An 18,157-nucleotide genomic window follows, 5' to 3' on the forward strand; every position below is an offset into this window, starting at 1 on the left:
TTGACATAAAGATAGAAATGAGGAAAAAAGATCATTTATTTCAGATTTCATATTTAGATGGTGTAAACATGTAACATTTGGCATGTTTTATAAGGAAAGCAGATATATACTTAACATAACCATGTAGATTAAATAAATGACTTTAAGGTTGGATTGTCAGTATTTACAATATAATTATAATAGTATTTGTCAGCTTTGTTTTGTGTGTCTCTATCACCTTAGTTTTACATGAGCATATGAGTCATCTGTGGCAAGGCATGGAGAGGTTAACCTAGTCAGTCTGTGTGGGCTGCAGACCTGCACCGCCACCGTAAGCATGGACTTAACACTGTGGACTTTTCCCAGCGCATCTGCAGGAAAGATGCTCTGTGAGGACTGATGTGATAGTTGACGTTTTAATATGACGTGTTTTTATAAACTATCTGTAAAATATCTTGGCTTGTATTCGTCAAGGGGCATGCTATTCTAGTGTATGCAAAATACATCTGTTTACCTTTCCTTTAGAAAGATTATTTTCATGTTTTCTGATGGAATTTTTCAGGATTTTATTTTTAGAAGGCAATTTATTATGCTTGTGACTCTTAGTCTTTAATTGTGTTTGGATGAAAGAATTAAAAATATATTGGAATCCCGGGTTATAATATTCTAGAAATATACTTGTTTCTGTGTAACAAAATATAGTGGTTCATTATTTGAGAAGTAAATCCAAAAATATGTACAGTGTGTAGCCACACAAAGTCGACTGTACACACACATGCTAAGCTACATATGCATGTACTGTGTATACCAGTCACATCTCAGATTTTAACAGTTTCTACTTTTTACGAGTTTCTATGAATTTTAAGTTAATCAGGGTGACAGTACACATCTCTGAATAGAGTAAGGAATAGTACTTGGACTTGTTAAAGATGTGTAAACAGCCCACATTTGTCGATGTACTCTTGTGTCCCAGCCCTCAGGAGCCTGGGGCAGCAAGACTGTGAGTTTGAGGCACATCTTGGCTACATAATAAGACCCCCATCTCCAAAACAAAAATGCAAATAGTGCTACATATCATTAAGTACATATCTTTATGTGAAACTAGAAATATTTTAAAGCAGTTGGGCATAGGACTAATAAGGTAAAATCGAAGTTTCCTTAATAATTATAGATTATTCTCTAAATTAGCAGGTGAAACTAGACTTATCTGGTCGCGCGGGGATCCATGCCTGTCGGGTTAGTTCTCTCTACTCACATCCTCCTCCCACCAAGTCCAGTAGCTTTTCTTTACATTCCTGCATGACCTGTACTGCTCTCGGTGCCAGTCTTCGGCCATTCAGCTGTGCCGTTTAACATCTCAGTGAGAAAATACCTGAAAGCATCCCATGGAAGCGTAGCTTTGGATTGTCAACAGACAAGTGACGCACAGATAGAAGTGGATGCATCCAGACTCACCTCGTCTTCATGCCCAAGCCAAACAAAGCTGAGGCACATCAGCCAGGCACAGCGCACCTCCCCATGCAGTCTGTACCAGGGACCTGGGATGTGCAGGGCACAGCGCACCTCCCCATGCAGTCTGTACCAGGGACCTGGGATGTGCAGGGCACAGCGCACCTCCCCGTGCAGTCTCTACCAGGGACCTGGGATGAGCCTTTCTGACATGATTTTTCACCCACTGGGTTATTCCCAAGTGCTTTGAACAAAATTTGGAGTGGGGGGGGGGGCAATTCTCTGTTCACCTCTCTTCCTCCATATTTTCCTCCTGCCAGGAATCTAGGAGTGTCCTATCAGTGTTTCCAAACATTTTCAAGCAAATTTTTGAGAGAATCTAAACGATAAAGTTCTCACTTTGTCCAAATCTATGTGGATTTATATAGCAACGCTGTGTGCATTCATTAATTATTCTATGCCCAGTCAGGCTAATAGTCTTATAAAGATATGAGTGATTTTTAGCCGCCATTCCTTTTGAGCCAGTGCAAGCAATTGTTTTGCTCTTAAGTCTAAATTTCTTCATATAAATAGCTATTTTATTTTGTTCATGTTTTCCAAACTATTTTAAAGGCAAAAAGCATATTTTGCATCATAGCTCAATACGCACATGCACACACTACCTAAGCTGAACTCTCATTATCTTATCTTCTTTTTATTCTTTAAAATGCTGATTAAGAGCTGCAGAGATGACTCAGTAACCAAGAACACTTGCTGCTTTTCCAGAGGACCTGAGTTTGATTCCCAGCACCCACACCAGGTGGCTCACAACCGCCTACACTCCAACTCTAGAGGGAATCTCATGTCTCTGGCCTTCAAGGGCACCAGTACACACACACACACACACACACACACACACACACACACACACACACACACACACAAAACAGTGGGGACTTTTGGCTGCTAAAATCGCTGTTGTATTGTAAGCATACTCACTAGAATCTTAGTTAATGAACTGAACTTCAGTGTTTGAATCTCCCAGTACTTTAAATAAAAACCATATCTGTGTGTGTGTGTGTGTGTGCGCGCGTGTGCGTGCGTGTATGTGCGTCTGCATGTGTGTTACTGAGGAAAATCAAGAGGATAAATGACTTTCCTAATGTTTTAGAAATGTAGGACACTCCTGACTCATAGTAAAATGGTATCAAATTTGCTTTGTGCTCAGGGACAGAGATTTCCAACTTGCAGAATCGTTACGGTAGCTCTGCTTATCAGCTGTTGTTTTTTAGTGTGTTTGTGTTGCTTACACATTTATGTTCGGATGTAACCATTAACTGTGATGTTACGTTTAATGGAGTTATTCTTAGCAACAGTGGGCACCTGATTGCTTTGTGAGGAGGAGGAAATGTTTCCTTGAATGAGTGCAAACTTTCTGGACCTCAGTGCAAGGTTTCCCTTGTTGGTGCTTCTATTGTCTCTTTTTAAAGAGCTCTTCTGTTGACGTTTTACTCTTGTTTAAAATAAAGTTGAAAAGAAAGGGTTAATGTAGGTTTTCATATTTGGTTATGACTTGAAGACAGTGTCTCTTATCTACACCTGAGGCGTGTGAACAGCTGCGTGTGAACAGTGAAGAGAAACTGTTAATTAAGGGAACGTGATTACCGGGAATTTTCCTCACATATTACCACTCTGAGATGCCTAAAGTCTTTCCACCTAATTAGTCACACTCCCAGGCGCTGGCCATGCCAGGGGAGGAAACAACAGTGGCTACAAGGGGGCTGTCGGCCAGAACCTGAGGTGCGCCCTGGCACCCGCGCGGCGGTGCCGCCCCCTCCAGCCGTTGATTGGCGGCGGGCTCAGCATCAGCAGCATCTCCCAGCAAGGGAGGGCGCCAGGGCTAGCGGCTCCAGCCTCCCGGATCCTCAACTCCCCTGGGTGACACCTCCGACTTCCACTGTGAACAGCTGCTCCTCTTGACGACTTTCTTCCTGATCCCTCTCCAGCAAAACTAAGATTCCAGCCGGACTGGGCCGGGGAGGCAGGGACCGGAACCCTAGGGTTCCGCGGAACCAGCCCGGCCCCCGACCCACAGACTCCGGAACCGCAGTGGTTGCCGCGCACCAGCCGCCAAGACGCCTCGTATCTTGTACCGCGGGAAAAGCGGGTCCTCCACCAAGATGGGCCGGCAGGGCCTTGGGGGCACAAGTGCAGCAGGGCGCTCCATGCAGCGCTCCCAGAGCCGAAGTAGCCTCTCCGCTTCCTTTGAGGCTCTAGCAGGCTATTTTCCTTGTATGAACTCCCTGGATGAAGAAGAAGGAGGTGAGGACCCCTGTTTCCGCTCCTTTTGGATGTTGTGTCTGTTGTGGATCACTTGGGATCAGTGGCGGGAGGGTTGGCCCCAGGTGAGAACTGCCTGGGAGACCCCTGGAGCATCTGGCTAGGAAGCCCAGTTTGCAGGTTGTTTCTAGAGCTCCACAGGCTCTCCTGGGAAGTAGCTGCCCCAGTGAGTATGAATGATGGAGCAATGGAAGCTGAAGGAGCATGTGGGACTAGGCAGGGGTCAGGCAGAGAGAGAGAGAGAGAGAGAGAGAGAGAGAGAGAGAGAGAGAGAGAGAGAGAGACAGAGACAGAGACAGAGACAGAGACAGAGAGAGAGAGAGAGAGAGATACAGAGACAGAGACAGAGACAGAGAGGGAGAGCGCTTTTGTTTACTTCCTAAGTCCGCAGTCTCTGTGTCAGCAGTGTAGTCCGGAGGACAGAGATGCTGGGAAACTGAAGAGGACCGCAGCAGTCAAACTTAACGTGCCCCAACCTGTCTGTTACAGCCAAGTTCTGGATGCGGAGGTGGGGGAGTCTGTGCGGTGGTGGGCACGAAAGGAGCGTTTGCGCTGTGTGGAATTTTGTTCGTTAAGTGCAGTGTGTGATTCTGTGCTTTCAAGGATGTCTTTGCAAGTGAAGGGGACTACAGGTTCTTAAACTTTTCTCTGAGAGATCTGCAGGCCTACATAAGGGTTTGAATAACAGATCTTCCTTTTCCTTGATGAAGAACTCGCGTAAGATTTAACATCCAACACTGAAAATTTGTCAGTTAATTAATGGAAATAATGTTAAAAACACCGATATTTGTACACTGTGTCCATCCTTAGGCCTATACCCAGAGTAATTTAGTTATCTTGTTAACGCTATTGTATAGAATTGGCTTTGCTTTTATTCTGTGACAATGACTTCTTATGGGGAATCTGCCCTAGCTCTAGTTTAGAAGTAATAACTACCTGCTTTAAGAACAGGTGGAAATAAAAAAGCTCATGTTTACTCTGGAGAGGGAGGGACAAAGTGGCTACCGGACAATTAGTCTTCAGACTGACTCCTTGCAGCTATCTAAGTTTCTTTGGGCTTGATGTTGCAATGTTGATTTCCTATAAAAAAAGACTCATAAATACAGATATAACACTAAGGTACCTCCCTGTTTAAGCATCACTTTTGATTTTCCTCTTCTTGTTTTTCTGTCCATGTACATTTGACTTCTTTCCTACAATAATTTATTTAAAATTCTAGGACGGGTCTAAAAGTCAAACAAAAGCAGTCAAATCAAATAACTGGAAAACTGTGGCTGTAGCTGGTTTTTAGAACTCCTTACTAGCCAGGCACTGACTGCTTAGGCCCTACAGTGCTTAGCCTTGAGGGCCCGTAGCCTTTATTAGCCCTGGTTCACAAATGCGGGGAGTGAGGCAAGAAAAATTCAAAAACTTGCTCAGCCAGTTGGTGCTAGAGTTGGCACTTGAAGTCTGGAGTCAGACATAGCCTGTGTGCTCAGGGAACATTATTGCACACTCACTAACCTAGTAAGTGTTAAAGCAATCAATCAAAGTTAGGTGTGCCTGAAAATAACACAGACTATTGTAGACTTATTTCAAAGCATGTTTAATGCCAAGTCCTCAATCTTGGGTTTACTTCATATAAGCTTCCATCGTTCTTAAGTTATTTCTAGGATTTAGGGGTTTACAAAATACCATCCTGAAAGCGTTTTTGAGATAGTAAGAAAAGCTTAAACAAAATGTGAAGATTTTTCAAAATTGAAAGTACATTCACTTATCTGTGTCTCATACAGACAAACCCGAAAGGAAGTTTCTACATATACACATGAGAAACTGGAGCAGATCTCTGTGCCGTAATATTGCTTCTTGACTTGCCAAGACAAAATGTTCCCTAAGGAAGGTAGCATTTTTAAATGTACCATATATGTCTCTACTCCTAACAAGGAGGCTTTCCACAAATGAATCCTTAGCTGGCCTGAAGTCAACTTACAGCTAAGAGAAAAGGATCTAAACTTCCTTCTTTGGTTTCACAGCACTCCTTTCACCCTTTCAACACACACACACACACACACACACACACACACACACACACACACACAGATCTGTGAGACTTAGAAGCCACTGGTCCAGAGCAGGACTTACTGCAGCATTTTTCTGTGAGACACCCATGCAGAACACATGAAGTAACATACTTGGAGGTATCATTCAAGTCATAACTGTGAAACCTGTTCTAGCTCATGAGAGAAGGGCACGCTTGAGAGCATGGTGCTCACGTTGGCAGAGAACAGCTCATTTTGTGGAAGCTGCAGCCTGCTAATCACTGTGGTTGACTAAATTATCAGCTACTTCGGTAAAGCCAGGTGGATGCCAGAGCTAGCACTCTCCTTCTCTTCCTGACTTTCGTTTGTGAGGTGCAAGGGTGTGAGTTGGGTGCATGTAGCTTACCTTCTTCAGCTGAGGGCCTACTGCAGAAGACAGATACAACTGTGTGGCTATAACGAGTGTCACCTGGGTAAGATACAGTGTAACGAGAAGCCCTAAAGAAGTCTGATTTAAGAGTGAAGAAACGGCCCCCTTAGAGACTGTGTAAAATGCTGATTCAGGTATCAGTAACATGAGTTTCGAACCATCTCATGAAACAGCATCCTGCACACATGTGAAAACTGTCCAGACTCCTCCCCCAGTAAACAGTAGAATTGCTGTCTAACCCCATAATGTGGGTCTAGAGTTTATGCTGCTGACTACAGCATTTTAAGTATTGTTTCATTATAGTTTCACATCTCCTTGTAGGAGGCTATGGTCTTGAAAACCAGGCACAATAATAGCATCTGTCATTAATTGTGCAGCTTCTGTGTATTCCTTTCTTTTATTCCATGGAAATTCTTCAAGGAGATTATCTTTATTGTTGCAGTCTAGTGAAAATACAGACTCAGAGAAGAAAAACACATTGTTCCCAGGTGACAAATCCCAGTGTGGCTGGATTGAGTCAGGGTGGAAGGGATATGCCCGTAAGCAAAGTAAGTTAACTCACTGTTTAGACCGGTCTTTGTTTCATCTTTCCTACATACTTTGCAAGCTTGTTTTTTAAATCCTTTCCCCTGGGAATATTCCAGAAAGATGTTCTCCATATCTCTGATGTTATTTTAGATTAAAGTGATGGCAATGCTGCTTTTCATATTATATAACAGCTTATAAATTATGTTCACTTATTTTATCATTGATCCATATTTGAACATGTTGTGTTTGCTTCCAACATTGAGTCTTCGTTTTTGATACAGACCACTAGTATTATATAGGATATTTGAATATTTCAAGCACTTGAAAGACTGCAGGAACTATTTTTAAGGCCATGTTTCCATTTGTAATTGTAGAAGCAACCCTACAGCTTTCCACCCATTGGTTTCAAGAAAAAGTGTTTGTGTGGCAAAGTTGCTGGTGCATGAGGGTCTCTCAGAGGCCATCTGCATGTTCCATGTGGCCCTAAGCTCATGGTCTTGTTTAGTTACACATATACTCTGAAAAAACTTACTTTCCCAATATTTTCCACCCTGTCACTTCTGAATAAAACATAATTTGACAACCTTTCACTATAGATCCTGTCAACTTAACACAAAGTAACTAAATAAATTAGCATCTAATTCCTTCTATGTGCCAGCCAGTTGAAAATTAAATTATACGAAAATCAGCAGAGAAGTGAAAGTAGCTTAAAATTCACTAAAAAAAAAAACAAAGAAAGCTCACCTGCATATGCTAGTGAGGCCGTGAAGGATCACTGAAGTAAAATAATCCAGTCCCATGGTGCAGGCCGGAACTCCCAGTGCTGGGGGTCAGAGACAAGAGCATCACACATTTGAGGCCGCCATGAGCTACATAGACCCCATGTCAGCAACAAGGCTTATGTAGACACTCACACGTCGCTTTAAGAGGCCACTCATTTTGTAGGATGATGTGTGTCCTGGTGTGGAGTTAGGACACCTAAGTCTTAGAAACCATTCTGCTTTGCTGTTCACCTTTGCTGTGTCGGAATAAGACATTCTCCATCTGTGTCAGTAAAAGCCTGCTATGTGTGGAAAACAGGTGCAGCTACTAATGCTAACTGAAGCATAATACTGTTCTTTTCATGATGAATAACAGTAAAATTAACTCTCCCTAAATAGCGCTTCTCAGTGTGTGATCTAGACCACTTAAGTCTGATCATCAGATTAATACATCTTCCAAAGCCAAACTGGCTACTATAGTTTTCTATAGATAGAATTTGTCTTGCATTATGATCTTATACAAAAAATCGTTTTATTAAATGAATATAAATCATATTTTTAAATGGTACAATTTGTATATTAGATCTGTACTTAAGGTAGACAAAGTAAAGCAAGATATTTTGAAGTTAAAAAATATAAATGATGTACACTTCAACTCAGATTTAACCTAAGAATCAGCGTTTTTCACTCTCTTAGGTCCAAAGAGTGCCCCGAAAGCGGTGGTTCTCAACCTCCTCAATGCTGTGACCTTTTAATATAGTTCCTCAGTTGGGGTGACCTCCCACTATAAAATTATTTTTTTTGCTACTTCATAGCTAATTTTGCTACTGTTATGAATTGTAATATAAATATCTGTGTTTTATGGTGGTCTTAAGCAACCCCTTGTGAATGGATCTTTTGACTTCCATGACCCGCAGATTGAAAACCACTGCCTTAAAGTACTTGGAAACTTTAATATAGAAGTCAAATTAGACCCCAGTTTTTCTTCATACTTTGCTAGATTCATTAAATTCTAATCTAGCAATGGGACCGAGTTTGCCTGTGGAGACATTTTGTATACAATAGCTTACAGATGATACTGACTCGGCACTTGTCATGGTAACCACCATCACCAATGAGGACTGTATCCACCCTATGCAAATGTTCTTCCTGTCATGTACAGGCCATTATTATAGGCTGAAGAAAACCATTCTTCATTTGTTCTACCTCAGGTTGTCCTGGTTTTTGATGGGGGAGGATGGAGATTTACCCCACTGTCATGTATTTATAAGGTGAGGTGTTGGAAGAAAATGCTAACAAAATTATAGTTTCTGTTCTAGATTTGAAATATTTCTCTTTTAAATCTTGAAATGACAATGGGAGTTGTTTTTTATGTAAATAGTGTTTTTGCAGAGATTTTTCACCAAATCTAAGAACAGAATCATCTAGGCTTCACATGGCTGCTTCGTTTGTTTCAGTGGCCAGCTCTCTTTTGCTCTATTGTCCAGAGCACCTGTCCAGTGAACCATGCTAGCAAGTAACTTCCAGGGTCTTGTGTTACAGTTCCACCCTTCTGTAACCTGTGTCTTTCTCGATCCCAGTCCAAACATTTCAGAGAAAGGCTTCACTGCCAGCTGAGACCAGGGTCGTGTGGGTTTAGATGGCGCTAGTAAGGAACTGAAAAGTTGGAGAGCGCCTACCCAAAGAAGGGTGGTGAGCAGCCATTTTGAGCGATGCCAAGCTGACTCCATTCCAGGTTGGCACACTGACTTCTGTTTCTGTCCCCAACAAATCATAAGCTTGATTTTTCCCATAAAACCTTTAAATTTTAAAATATTGGCAGGAAAAATTTTAAAATCTCAACATTATTTGGAGCAAACAAACACATTTATTGACAAAATGTGGCCCAGAGAACACAGTTTTCAACCTCCGCCAAAGATATTTATTCCCTTCCCGGCTCTTCTCAGTCCTGTTTCTTCCCATTCTCGTTGGCACGTTGGCTTTCTGAACCCAGTGGGCTTATCTCTGAAACCTCTGGCAGTAATACCACCTGCTCTCTCTGCTGTCTCGATCCAGTCCAGTCTCAGGGCCTCTAGAGAAGCAATTCTCAACCTGTGGGTCATGACCCTTTTGGGGTCACCTTTCACAGGGGTCTTCTAAACACAGATCTTTACATTACTGTTCATCACAGTAGAAAATTACAGTTATGAAGTAACAACAAAAATAATGTTATGGTTGGGGTCACCGCGGCACGAGGAACTGTATTAGAGGGGCCGCAGGGTTAGAATGCTGAGAACACTGCTCTAGAGCAAACCAGAAGATTCCGTTTCTTCTAAGGAAAGTCTTCATCATGATGTTCTGTCTTTAAAAGTCTAGCTACCGAGTATATAAAATGGCGCCTCCTTGCCTCCGGAGTTTTGCTCATGTTGGGAACTGCCCATCAATGCTCAGCTCATATCCTATCATCTGTAAGGTCTTCCAAAAGCCACAGGAGCTTCTCTAGATGAAGGAAAACATGTATGAGCCTAGATTTGAAATAGTAATTCCAGCTTTGGTTGGTTAATGACCTAAGTAAGAAGCTCTTTGTTTTTGTGTACAATATTTATAATAATACATATCTTGGAGTACTGCTGAGAATTGTTATGTTAACCCTTCTCTTATAAAAACATGTTTAAAATATTTTGCCCTTTTTTGAATCTGTAGATCTGTGCTATCTGGAACATGAGGCATTAGCTATCTGTGGCTATCTAATCTTAAAGGAGTTACTGAAATTGAAATGTTATGTCCTCAGTCATGCTAGCCTCACTTCAGTGCTCATTAGCTCATTAGGGTCTGATGATGACCTTATTGGATACTGTAATGTTACAGAGCATTTCCAGCATTGACAGAAAGGTCAGTTGGCTGCGCAGCCTAGTGATGTAAGGCTCTCATATAGAAATCAACACATATTGCCCTGCTAGCCTCACCTACTAAATAAAAACTTATATATGTAGGAATTACCTGATTGTGTGTTACATATATTTTTTATTTCCCTTTACATTTTATCCCTAGCAAGCACCAAGAGTGTGAATATGAATAGAGACGTGAGCAAGACTGCTTCCTAGGCATGCATTAGGAAGTAAAGACACTGTTCAAGACGATAGAGAACACACTGACGATCAGTCAACTGTTTTGAGTCTTCTGGGTACAAGAATGCTTCGATGCTACACATTCCCTGTACCATACCTAGGAGTTAGCACTGTATAAACTAGAATACATTTTTTCTATCAAATTAGAAATGGAACAAGTACAAGATACGTTATATAGTAAACATTCCACAGAAATCAGGCAATTGGGCAGGAAAACTATTTGCTGAATAAAAATCGGATTAAGTCATAGAATTTCTACAAAGTCCTAGAAACTTAAGACTAGGGGCTAGGCATGATGCTCACAGCCATGCCGCATCCGTCACCCTGCATGCATTGCTGCCTGCCACGGCCATCACAGCTTGCCCCTCATCTCCTGGCTGGTGAGTCACTATGTACACGTGACGCACTCCTAGAAATCAGATATTCTGTACATCACGCTTGTTAAGCTGATAGTCTGGGGTACCCACTTATTTAACTCCATGGCTTGAGATGTCAAGTGTGTGGCAGCAAGGCTGTAGCCTATGCTTATGCCCTGGTGGCAAAGCAGGTAGAAAGATGACATGTGGCAAAGTCAACGTCTACAGCTGAAGAATAGGATCGCTCTTTTATCTAGAAAATTGGCAAGACGAAAAACTTAGCAAACATCATTTTGTTATAGAAAATGGCCAGCAGAATCTGAAAGGCTAGCTATTGTACTCAATTTGACATCTTTTATTTTTATGGCTTTAAATATTTTTAATATCTTGCTACTTAATTGTTTTCTTTGTTTATTGAGAGTGAGCAGTCAGGAAAGGAAAAAAAAAAAGCTATAGATGAAATCTAAGTTAATAGCATGGCTTTCCCACATTTTAAATTTGCTGCAATTTTGCCTACTCAAATATATGTACACAGTGTTGTTTTTGCATATATCAGTAACAATCTCTCAGGGGGGAAAATCTTAAACTTTCATCTACTTACTGTTACATTCTAGAACCTTTGTGTGACATGCAGTTCTTTCTCTCATATTCAGATGTGGCTCGTCAAATTATGATGATGTATAAGACTCACTTATCCAGAAGACCAGCTTAAGCAGGAAGGTAGCAACAGGTCTAACAACAAAAATCCCCATTTAGTACAGGAATCAGCAACAGCAATGCAACAAAAGCAGCCATCGCGGCACCTGCTGAGTCCCTCCTGGTATGGGCAGCAGATGTTGACAACAGAGTGTGCATGATACCCACCGACAGCCTTTCCTGTTTCTGGAAGATGTTCCTTTTCCTTTACTCTCCACGGCTGCACCAGTTTGCAGTGGTGAGGAAGTTGCGCAGTCCTCAGCCTGCTTCTTGCTAATGCAGCTCTAGAAACTTAATTTCTTATCTTGGGATTGGACAAAATTATAGAAAGGGAACTGGCAATTTTTCTCATATTTTTCTTTCAGAAAGTCAGTTAATTCTCTATGTTTCCAGTTGCTTTTGGATATAATTACACTCCCTCCCAAAAGTGTGTTTGCATGGGATGAATCATTTGTTTAGCTCGCTAGAATCTCTCCCTTGCTGTAGAAGGGCCACGGTGATTTATGCAAAGCACGCTGGAGACGTGTAGCAAGTTTAGGCACTTTCACATCTGATTCTAGTCATTTTCCAATAAATTAATATTTGCTTAGCATTTTACAGCTTTAGAGACCCAGTGTGCTATGTAATCCTGCGCACCGCTATTAATTAAACACCACCTACAGGCCGTGTACTCAATGGCATAAGCTAAACATCATGTAGGATTCACAAGATAACAATGCTGCATTTCAGAAACCTGAGCTCCCTGTCCATAGTTGGCACATAGTTACGTGGGACCATGAATTTGTGGCATCTGAGATCACTCACAGCACGTGACACAGCATGAGTCATGACGGCAGCGGTGCTGTTTCACAGTCATTGCGGAGAGCCTGGCATGACAAACTTAAGGGGAGAAGCCAACAAGTGTGAGAACAACTCTTAGTGGTTTAACTCTGGATCAGGCCTGGTTTCTAGAGGTCCATAACAGCAACATCAGAGGACATGAAAATCCAATAAAACCGACATGTAAAAACAAAAACAAAAACAAAAAAATGAATATTACTGGAAGCTTCAATGTCCAATACTTAATTGTGTTGAGAATGCCAAAATAAGTTTACTATTATGGAAAGAGCAATAGAATTGTCATACCTAGCAAACCTAACAAGCCACACCAGGTATTATGGTCTTGGCTTTATTTCTTATTAAAAATTAGCATTAATAATTATAGACCCTCACAAAGAGAGAGGATGTTCGGATGTTTGGGTCCTCTGTGGTAGGCACAAAAAGGCCAGGGCCTCTTCCGCTACAGTGGTGACTCCACGGTTTCTGCAGTGTGTTTGGTGACCTGACTGCTAGGGCATCATTTGGTGAAATCCCCACCTCTTGGTGTAGATGGACCGGAAGTGGCATGCCAGAGAGTGAAGTGTGTATGTGTTATAGGGCGTTATACAGTTTTCTCTATCCTAAGGACATGTTGTCGCTGCACTCATGAAGCCAAAGGTTAGTAAACTAGCAATGACACTGACAATTTCCCGGGTTTCGGGTTTTGTGAGTAGACAAGAGCGTATTAATGATGAGAATCCGAAACCTATTTACAAATCAATCATTTTAAGCATATTTGAATATTAAAGGAGAAAATGGATGTGGTTTCAAGTCACCAGTTAATTGGAAGTTTAAAATCAGTGTCTGAAATACTAACTGAAGATGTGAGCCAGCCTGCTTTGGGAGGCGAGCAGGCGTCAGCACTGTCAAGATTACAGCTAAAACGTGTTGTTTGCCAGCTGTGGACTCGGCCCTTTCTCATATATAGAAGGTGATTGTAGCAATAAGCATATTGTGCTGATATGAAGACTGGAGCTAGGAAGGTTTTATATCTAGAATGGCTCTACATAGTCCCAAGTCAAGATACTATAGTTCTGTCTTTCCTTCCTTCATTTTTAATTTAGCAGTTGTTTTGTCCCAATTTTAAACTTCTTTTTTTTTTTTTTCTGTTATATGTACATCAGGCAGAATAAGTTTAGTTGGATTCTAAGGACAACTAAAAATGCATAAATGGCTGTACACATGTTTACACATGTTTCATTCTTGCTACATGTCCAGTGGGGTTTATGGGGGTGGGGAAGGCGCTGCTCAGGGATCCAAGCGACAGAGACTGTTGTATCTACTTCCAGAGAGAGATGGGGGTTGGGGCAGATGGCTAGGCGTACACCCACTGTTAAGTTACCCCCAGCAGTTTTGCTTGCATTTCATTGGTCAAACAAGACACATGACCACACCGTCCTTCAAAGATGGGGAAATATATTTTGCTATCCTTATTATCTGACCCGGCCTCCATGGTTCGACTAAAACTTGGGAGGAAGTTCACCTGTTGGAAATGCAAGACACAAACAAGGAGAGCAAGTCTGATTGATCAAGCTCTCAAACTTTATTAGTCAGGCAGCAGCTTTTATAAGTCAGAAGGCAGGGAAGCATATTGCTATAGCAACCCAGCTGCATGCTTTTCTCAAAACACAGGGAATTCCAGGCAGGGTCATGATGTCCTGCCACACAGGGTATCTGGCTTCATCTTTGTCTAAACCATAACAGGGTTGCTCCATCTCTATCTGTCTTTAGTCTAACTGCTGACCCACACAGGGTCAGCTAGTTTCTGGTGAAAGGCAAGCTCTGGGAAAGACAGAGACTTAAAGGTGCAGACTTGGACAAGATGGCTGAACATTGGCCATATAGCCTATTGTCCCCAACAATTGTCTACCATGATTGTAGCTTCTTCTTGTAGCTCAGTTTCCACAGCTATCAGCTTTTCAACTTGGAAAATGGATATAGCAAAGATTTTGGATTAAGTATATTTATGTTAAATTCTGAAACAATTTTGAGAGCCATCTGTTAATTCTCATTCATTTCTCCTTCACATTTTATGTAGATCTTTGATTAACCCAAAAGAAGTTGTAAGACATGAGATTTTTGTTGTTTCATTTGTTTAAACTTTCAGGGGTTTGAATTCTGTTTGTTAGAGTGAAAAGCCCAAGCAGTTGCCAAAGCCTTTATATGTAGTTAGAGTCCTTACCCATGGACAGCCCTTACCTGTGGACAGTCCTTACCCGTGGACAGTCCTTACCCGTGGACAGTCCTTACCCGTGGACAGTCCTTACCCGTGGACAGCCCTTACCCGTGGACAGCCCTTGCCCGTGGACAGCCCTTAACCGGTGGACAGTCCTTACCCGTGGACAGCCCTTACCCGTGGACAACCCTTACCTATGGACAGCCCTTACCCGTGGACAGTCCTTACCCGTGGACAGCCCTTACCCATGGCCAGTCCTTACCCGTGGACAGCCCTTACCCGTGGCCAGTCCTTACCCGTGGACAGTCCTTACCCGTGGACAGCCCTTACCCGTGGACAGTCCTTACCCGTGGACAGTGGGCCCAGAGTAATATTATACAGAACCAAAGAGGCCCGAAACTGATCACTTTTCATGTCTGGTATGAAATCTCTTGGTGGAGCATTAAACCCACAGTGGCCACCTTGGCCACTGGTCAACATGCTGGTGGCACTTCTAGAAATGAAGTTTGGGAAATTAGCAGAATACCATAGAAAACAGGTCTTCACTTAAAATTACTAATGATTTTTTACTAAGAAGGAAGTAGCTACTGAGGGCCTCAGCTTTCTCATTCCCACAATAAGGACACACACAGATCCCCAAATTGCCTCAAAAATATGTTAATCATTTTAGAACTTCTTGTTTATTGCTTTAACATTTTTATTGATTCATTGATTTTCATTTTACAAGCATTGGTGTTTCGCCTGCATGTGTCTGTAGAGGCTATCAGATCCTCTGGAACTGTAGTTACAGACAGTTGTGAGCTGCCATGTGGATTCTAGGAATTGAACCCAGGTCCTCTGGAAGAGCAGCCAGTGCTCGCCACCATTTCTCTAGTCTCACATTTGAAAAAAAAAAATTATTGTGTAATGCAGATGACTTCTCTAAATTTTACTCACTTTGAAAAACAGTAATTCTGGATAAGATACTCTAACTTAAAGCACATGAATTGTGGTCTGCACTAAAAATGAAAGACCGTTCCAGTCTTCCAGCCTATTCCTAAAAGTTCTTACTACTACCATGAAGCCGGAAAAATTCTGACTACATTGATGAGACTTCCTAGGTGTACGTAAAGCAGAGAAACTTCTGTGCATCTAGGAGTTAAAGGGTATCACCATGAAATACAGCTTGGTGTGCCACATGTCAAGCCTTGTCTCGGGCAGGGCAATACGATGGTCTCCAAGTCAGCAGCAGTGAGGATCGGTTTACTTTTGTTGTCTGGCCACCTGAAGAGTTTCCTGGTATTACAGGGAACGGACACTTCGGGCTTTTAATCAAGTGGCACTCTTTGAATACAGGGAGGCCAAGTAAATGAGTCATGAGATTAAGCAGAGCAGTGTAACAAAGGTGCCCCCTGTGTGGACTGGCTCTGCCTGTGGTGTTGGGAACTGAAGAGCTTGATTTTGGCCTGGAAAATACCTAACACCCAAGGGAGTGGCTTAAGGGCTCAACCACAGCCCAAGCTGAGCTTTAGTTCAAGGATTTGCTGCTGGTGTGTTGTTTAGTATGTTCTGTGTATATGTATGTATGTACGTGCATAAGCATTCACTTTTTAAAAGCATGCCTAACAAGTCCTAACAGTTCCGTTGGTCTACTCCATAATCATAATGAAATATATTCATGTATATTGCGTTTAAAAATACATCTGAGAAAGGAGTCAGAATGTACTCCTGTAACGGGCAGCATCCCAAATGAACACGCACTTTATTAGCTCTTAAGTCAAGCACGGGATGGCTGGATGTAACACCACAGAGATCAACTGTGGCTGAGCTCTTCCCTGGAGATTCTGCTTCTGGGGCGTTCAGGGTAGTGACACGATCGGGTCCCTTGCTGCTTGTCAGCCAGGCCTCACTCTCAGCAGCTGCTGGGGGCTGTGATGCTTTTTACACTTGTCCCTTTCCATCTTCAAGCCAGTGAAGGTGCAAAGACTCTTTCCTGTGACTCTGCTCTCTCTGCTCTCCTCTTCTGGAACCAGCCAGACAAAAGCATTATGCTTTTAACGACCTGGAATGGTCATACTTGCCCACTCAGTTAATCTCCCTACCTTTCAACAGCTAGTCAGTCACCTTAGTTAGTTAGCAAAATCCCTTTTGCCGCGTAAAGTAACCAGGTTGTCAGGCCCGCATAGAACCCTGCCTGCCTCACTTGCACTCACTCTCACAGACCTCCACTGTTGCATGGATTCAGTCTTCAGGGTTGCATAGCAACATGACACACATCACCTAGAACACTGCACATGAATCACCACGCTGCATTATATTTAAGTTAAATTGGTTTATTGTGAATGTGACATAAAGATTTTTATGGTGTTGAAAACTTATAAATGACTATAAATGCTTCAGGTAATGGGATATATCAAATGACAAGTTTTTCAGGATTGCTGTAGATAGTCACTTAGCTAGGAACTTTTGATTCTTTGGAGTGAGTGGCATTAACAGCGTAGGCTGTTAATCATGGCCTATTGTACAGTAATGAGACAAACTCAGACTTTAGAGATGCCAGATGCCAGGGGTCCTGTGCTCTCCTCTCCCTGCCCTTCTCATAGGCTAGCCCAGGCTCAGAGATACTGTGACACAGAGAAAGCCACACAGCTAGCTAGTTAGTGGTCAAGATTCCCAGAATGTGTCACCCTGTTCCTTACCTGGAATGCAGAACAGTGCCTTGCTTGAAGACCTTCTGTGTGCCAGGTGCTCTTCCAAGCTCTTTAAATGCAGATTTTCCTTAACCCTCACCAACGGGTCCTGCCAGTTATGTGTTAACTGTCTCACAGTGTGAGAGCATAGAGACAGCAGGTGACTTGCACAGTGCCATGCTGTTTGTTATGAGGAGAGAAGCAATTTGACACTGGGGCCTAACTGGCCTGAGGCCCGTGCTTCCTCCCAGCCCACCAGGCTACTTCTCAGGGGCCTTCTTGGCATCACCCCACAGTCAGCTGCACTACCACCCCGGCAGTTACTTATAGTGTAACAATCAGTTAAGGAGTAGAGGAGAGCTTGGGGTCTGACACCTGGGTACACATTCTGGTCCTGTGACTTGCTGTGGGGCTTCAGGGGACCTTGTAATGTGCTGGGCCCTTGGATGTTTCATGTGTAAAAGTGGGGATGTTCAGAGTTATGAAGAGGATATGTGAATAAAGCAATTGTAGATAGAAGGATTGCATGCCTTTTCTTTTATTTTTTTCCTTTTCTCTCTCTGTCTCTCTCTGTCTCTCTGTGTCTCTGTCTCTGTGTCTCTGTCTCTCTCTGTCTCTGTCTCTCTCTCTGTCTCTCTCTGTCTCTCTCTCTCTCTCTCTCTCTCTCTCTCTCTCTCTCTCTCTCTCTCTCTCTCTCTCTCTCTCTCTCTAAATGTTGTTTTTAGCCAAGTGGTGTCTGGTTCTCATCATGCATTAACAGCGTAGTTGAAGTCATTGCTGAGGCCATGTCCCGCAATCTTTATGAACCTTG

The 18,157-nt window shown here is 42.5% G+C and overlaps 1 protein-coding gene across 18 annotated transcripts in view; it reads left to right on the top strand.

Moving 5' to 3' along the window:
• The window catches only part of Rims2 (regulating synaptic membrane exocytosis 2), a 455,960-nt gene that overhangs the window by 428,762 nt on the left and 9,041 nt on the right, over window positions 1-18,157 (top strand). The window contains exon 1 of one of the 18 annotated variants that reach the window (XM_051159503.1): window positions 2,936-3,729. The exons of the other annotated variants lie outside the window; for them this stretch is intronic. Within the exon in view, the coding sequence (XP_051015460.1) occupies window positions 3,588-3,729 (142 nt within the window). The 5' untranslated portion in view covers window positions 2,936-3,587. Of the gene's footprint in view, window positions 1-2,935; window positions 3,730-18,157 lie in introns of those variants that run through there. 18 annotated transcript variants of the gene reach the window in all.

Source organism: Acomys russatus, chromosome 17, assembly GCF_903995435.1.
Source record: "Acomys russatus chromosome 17, mAcoRus1.1, whole genome shotgun sequence".
Lineage (NCBI taxonomy): Eukaryota > Metazoa > Chordata > Mammalia > Rodentia > Muridae > Acomys > Acomys russatus.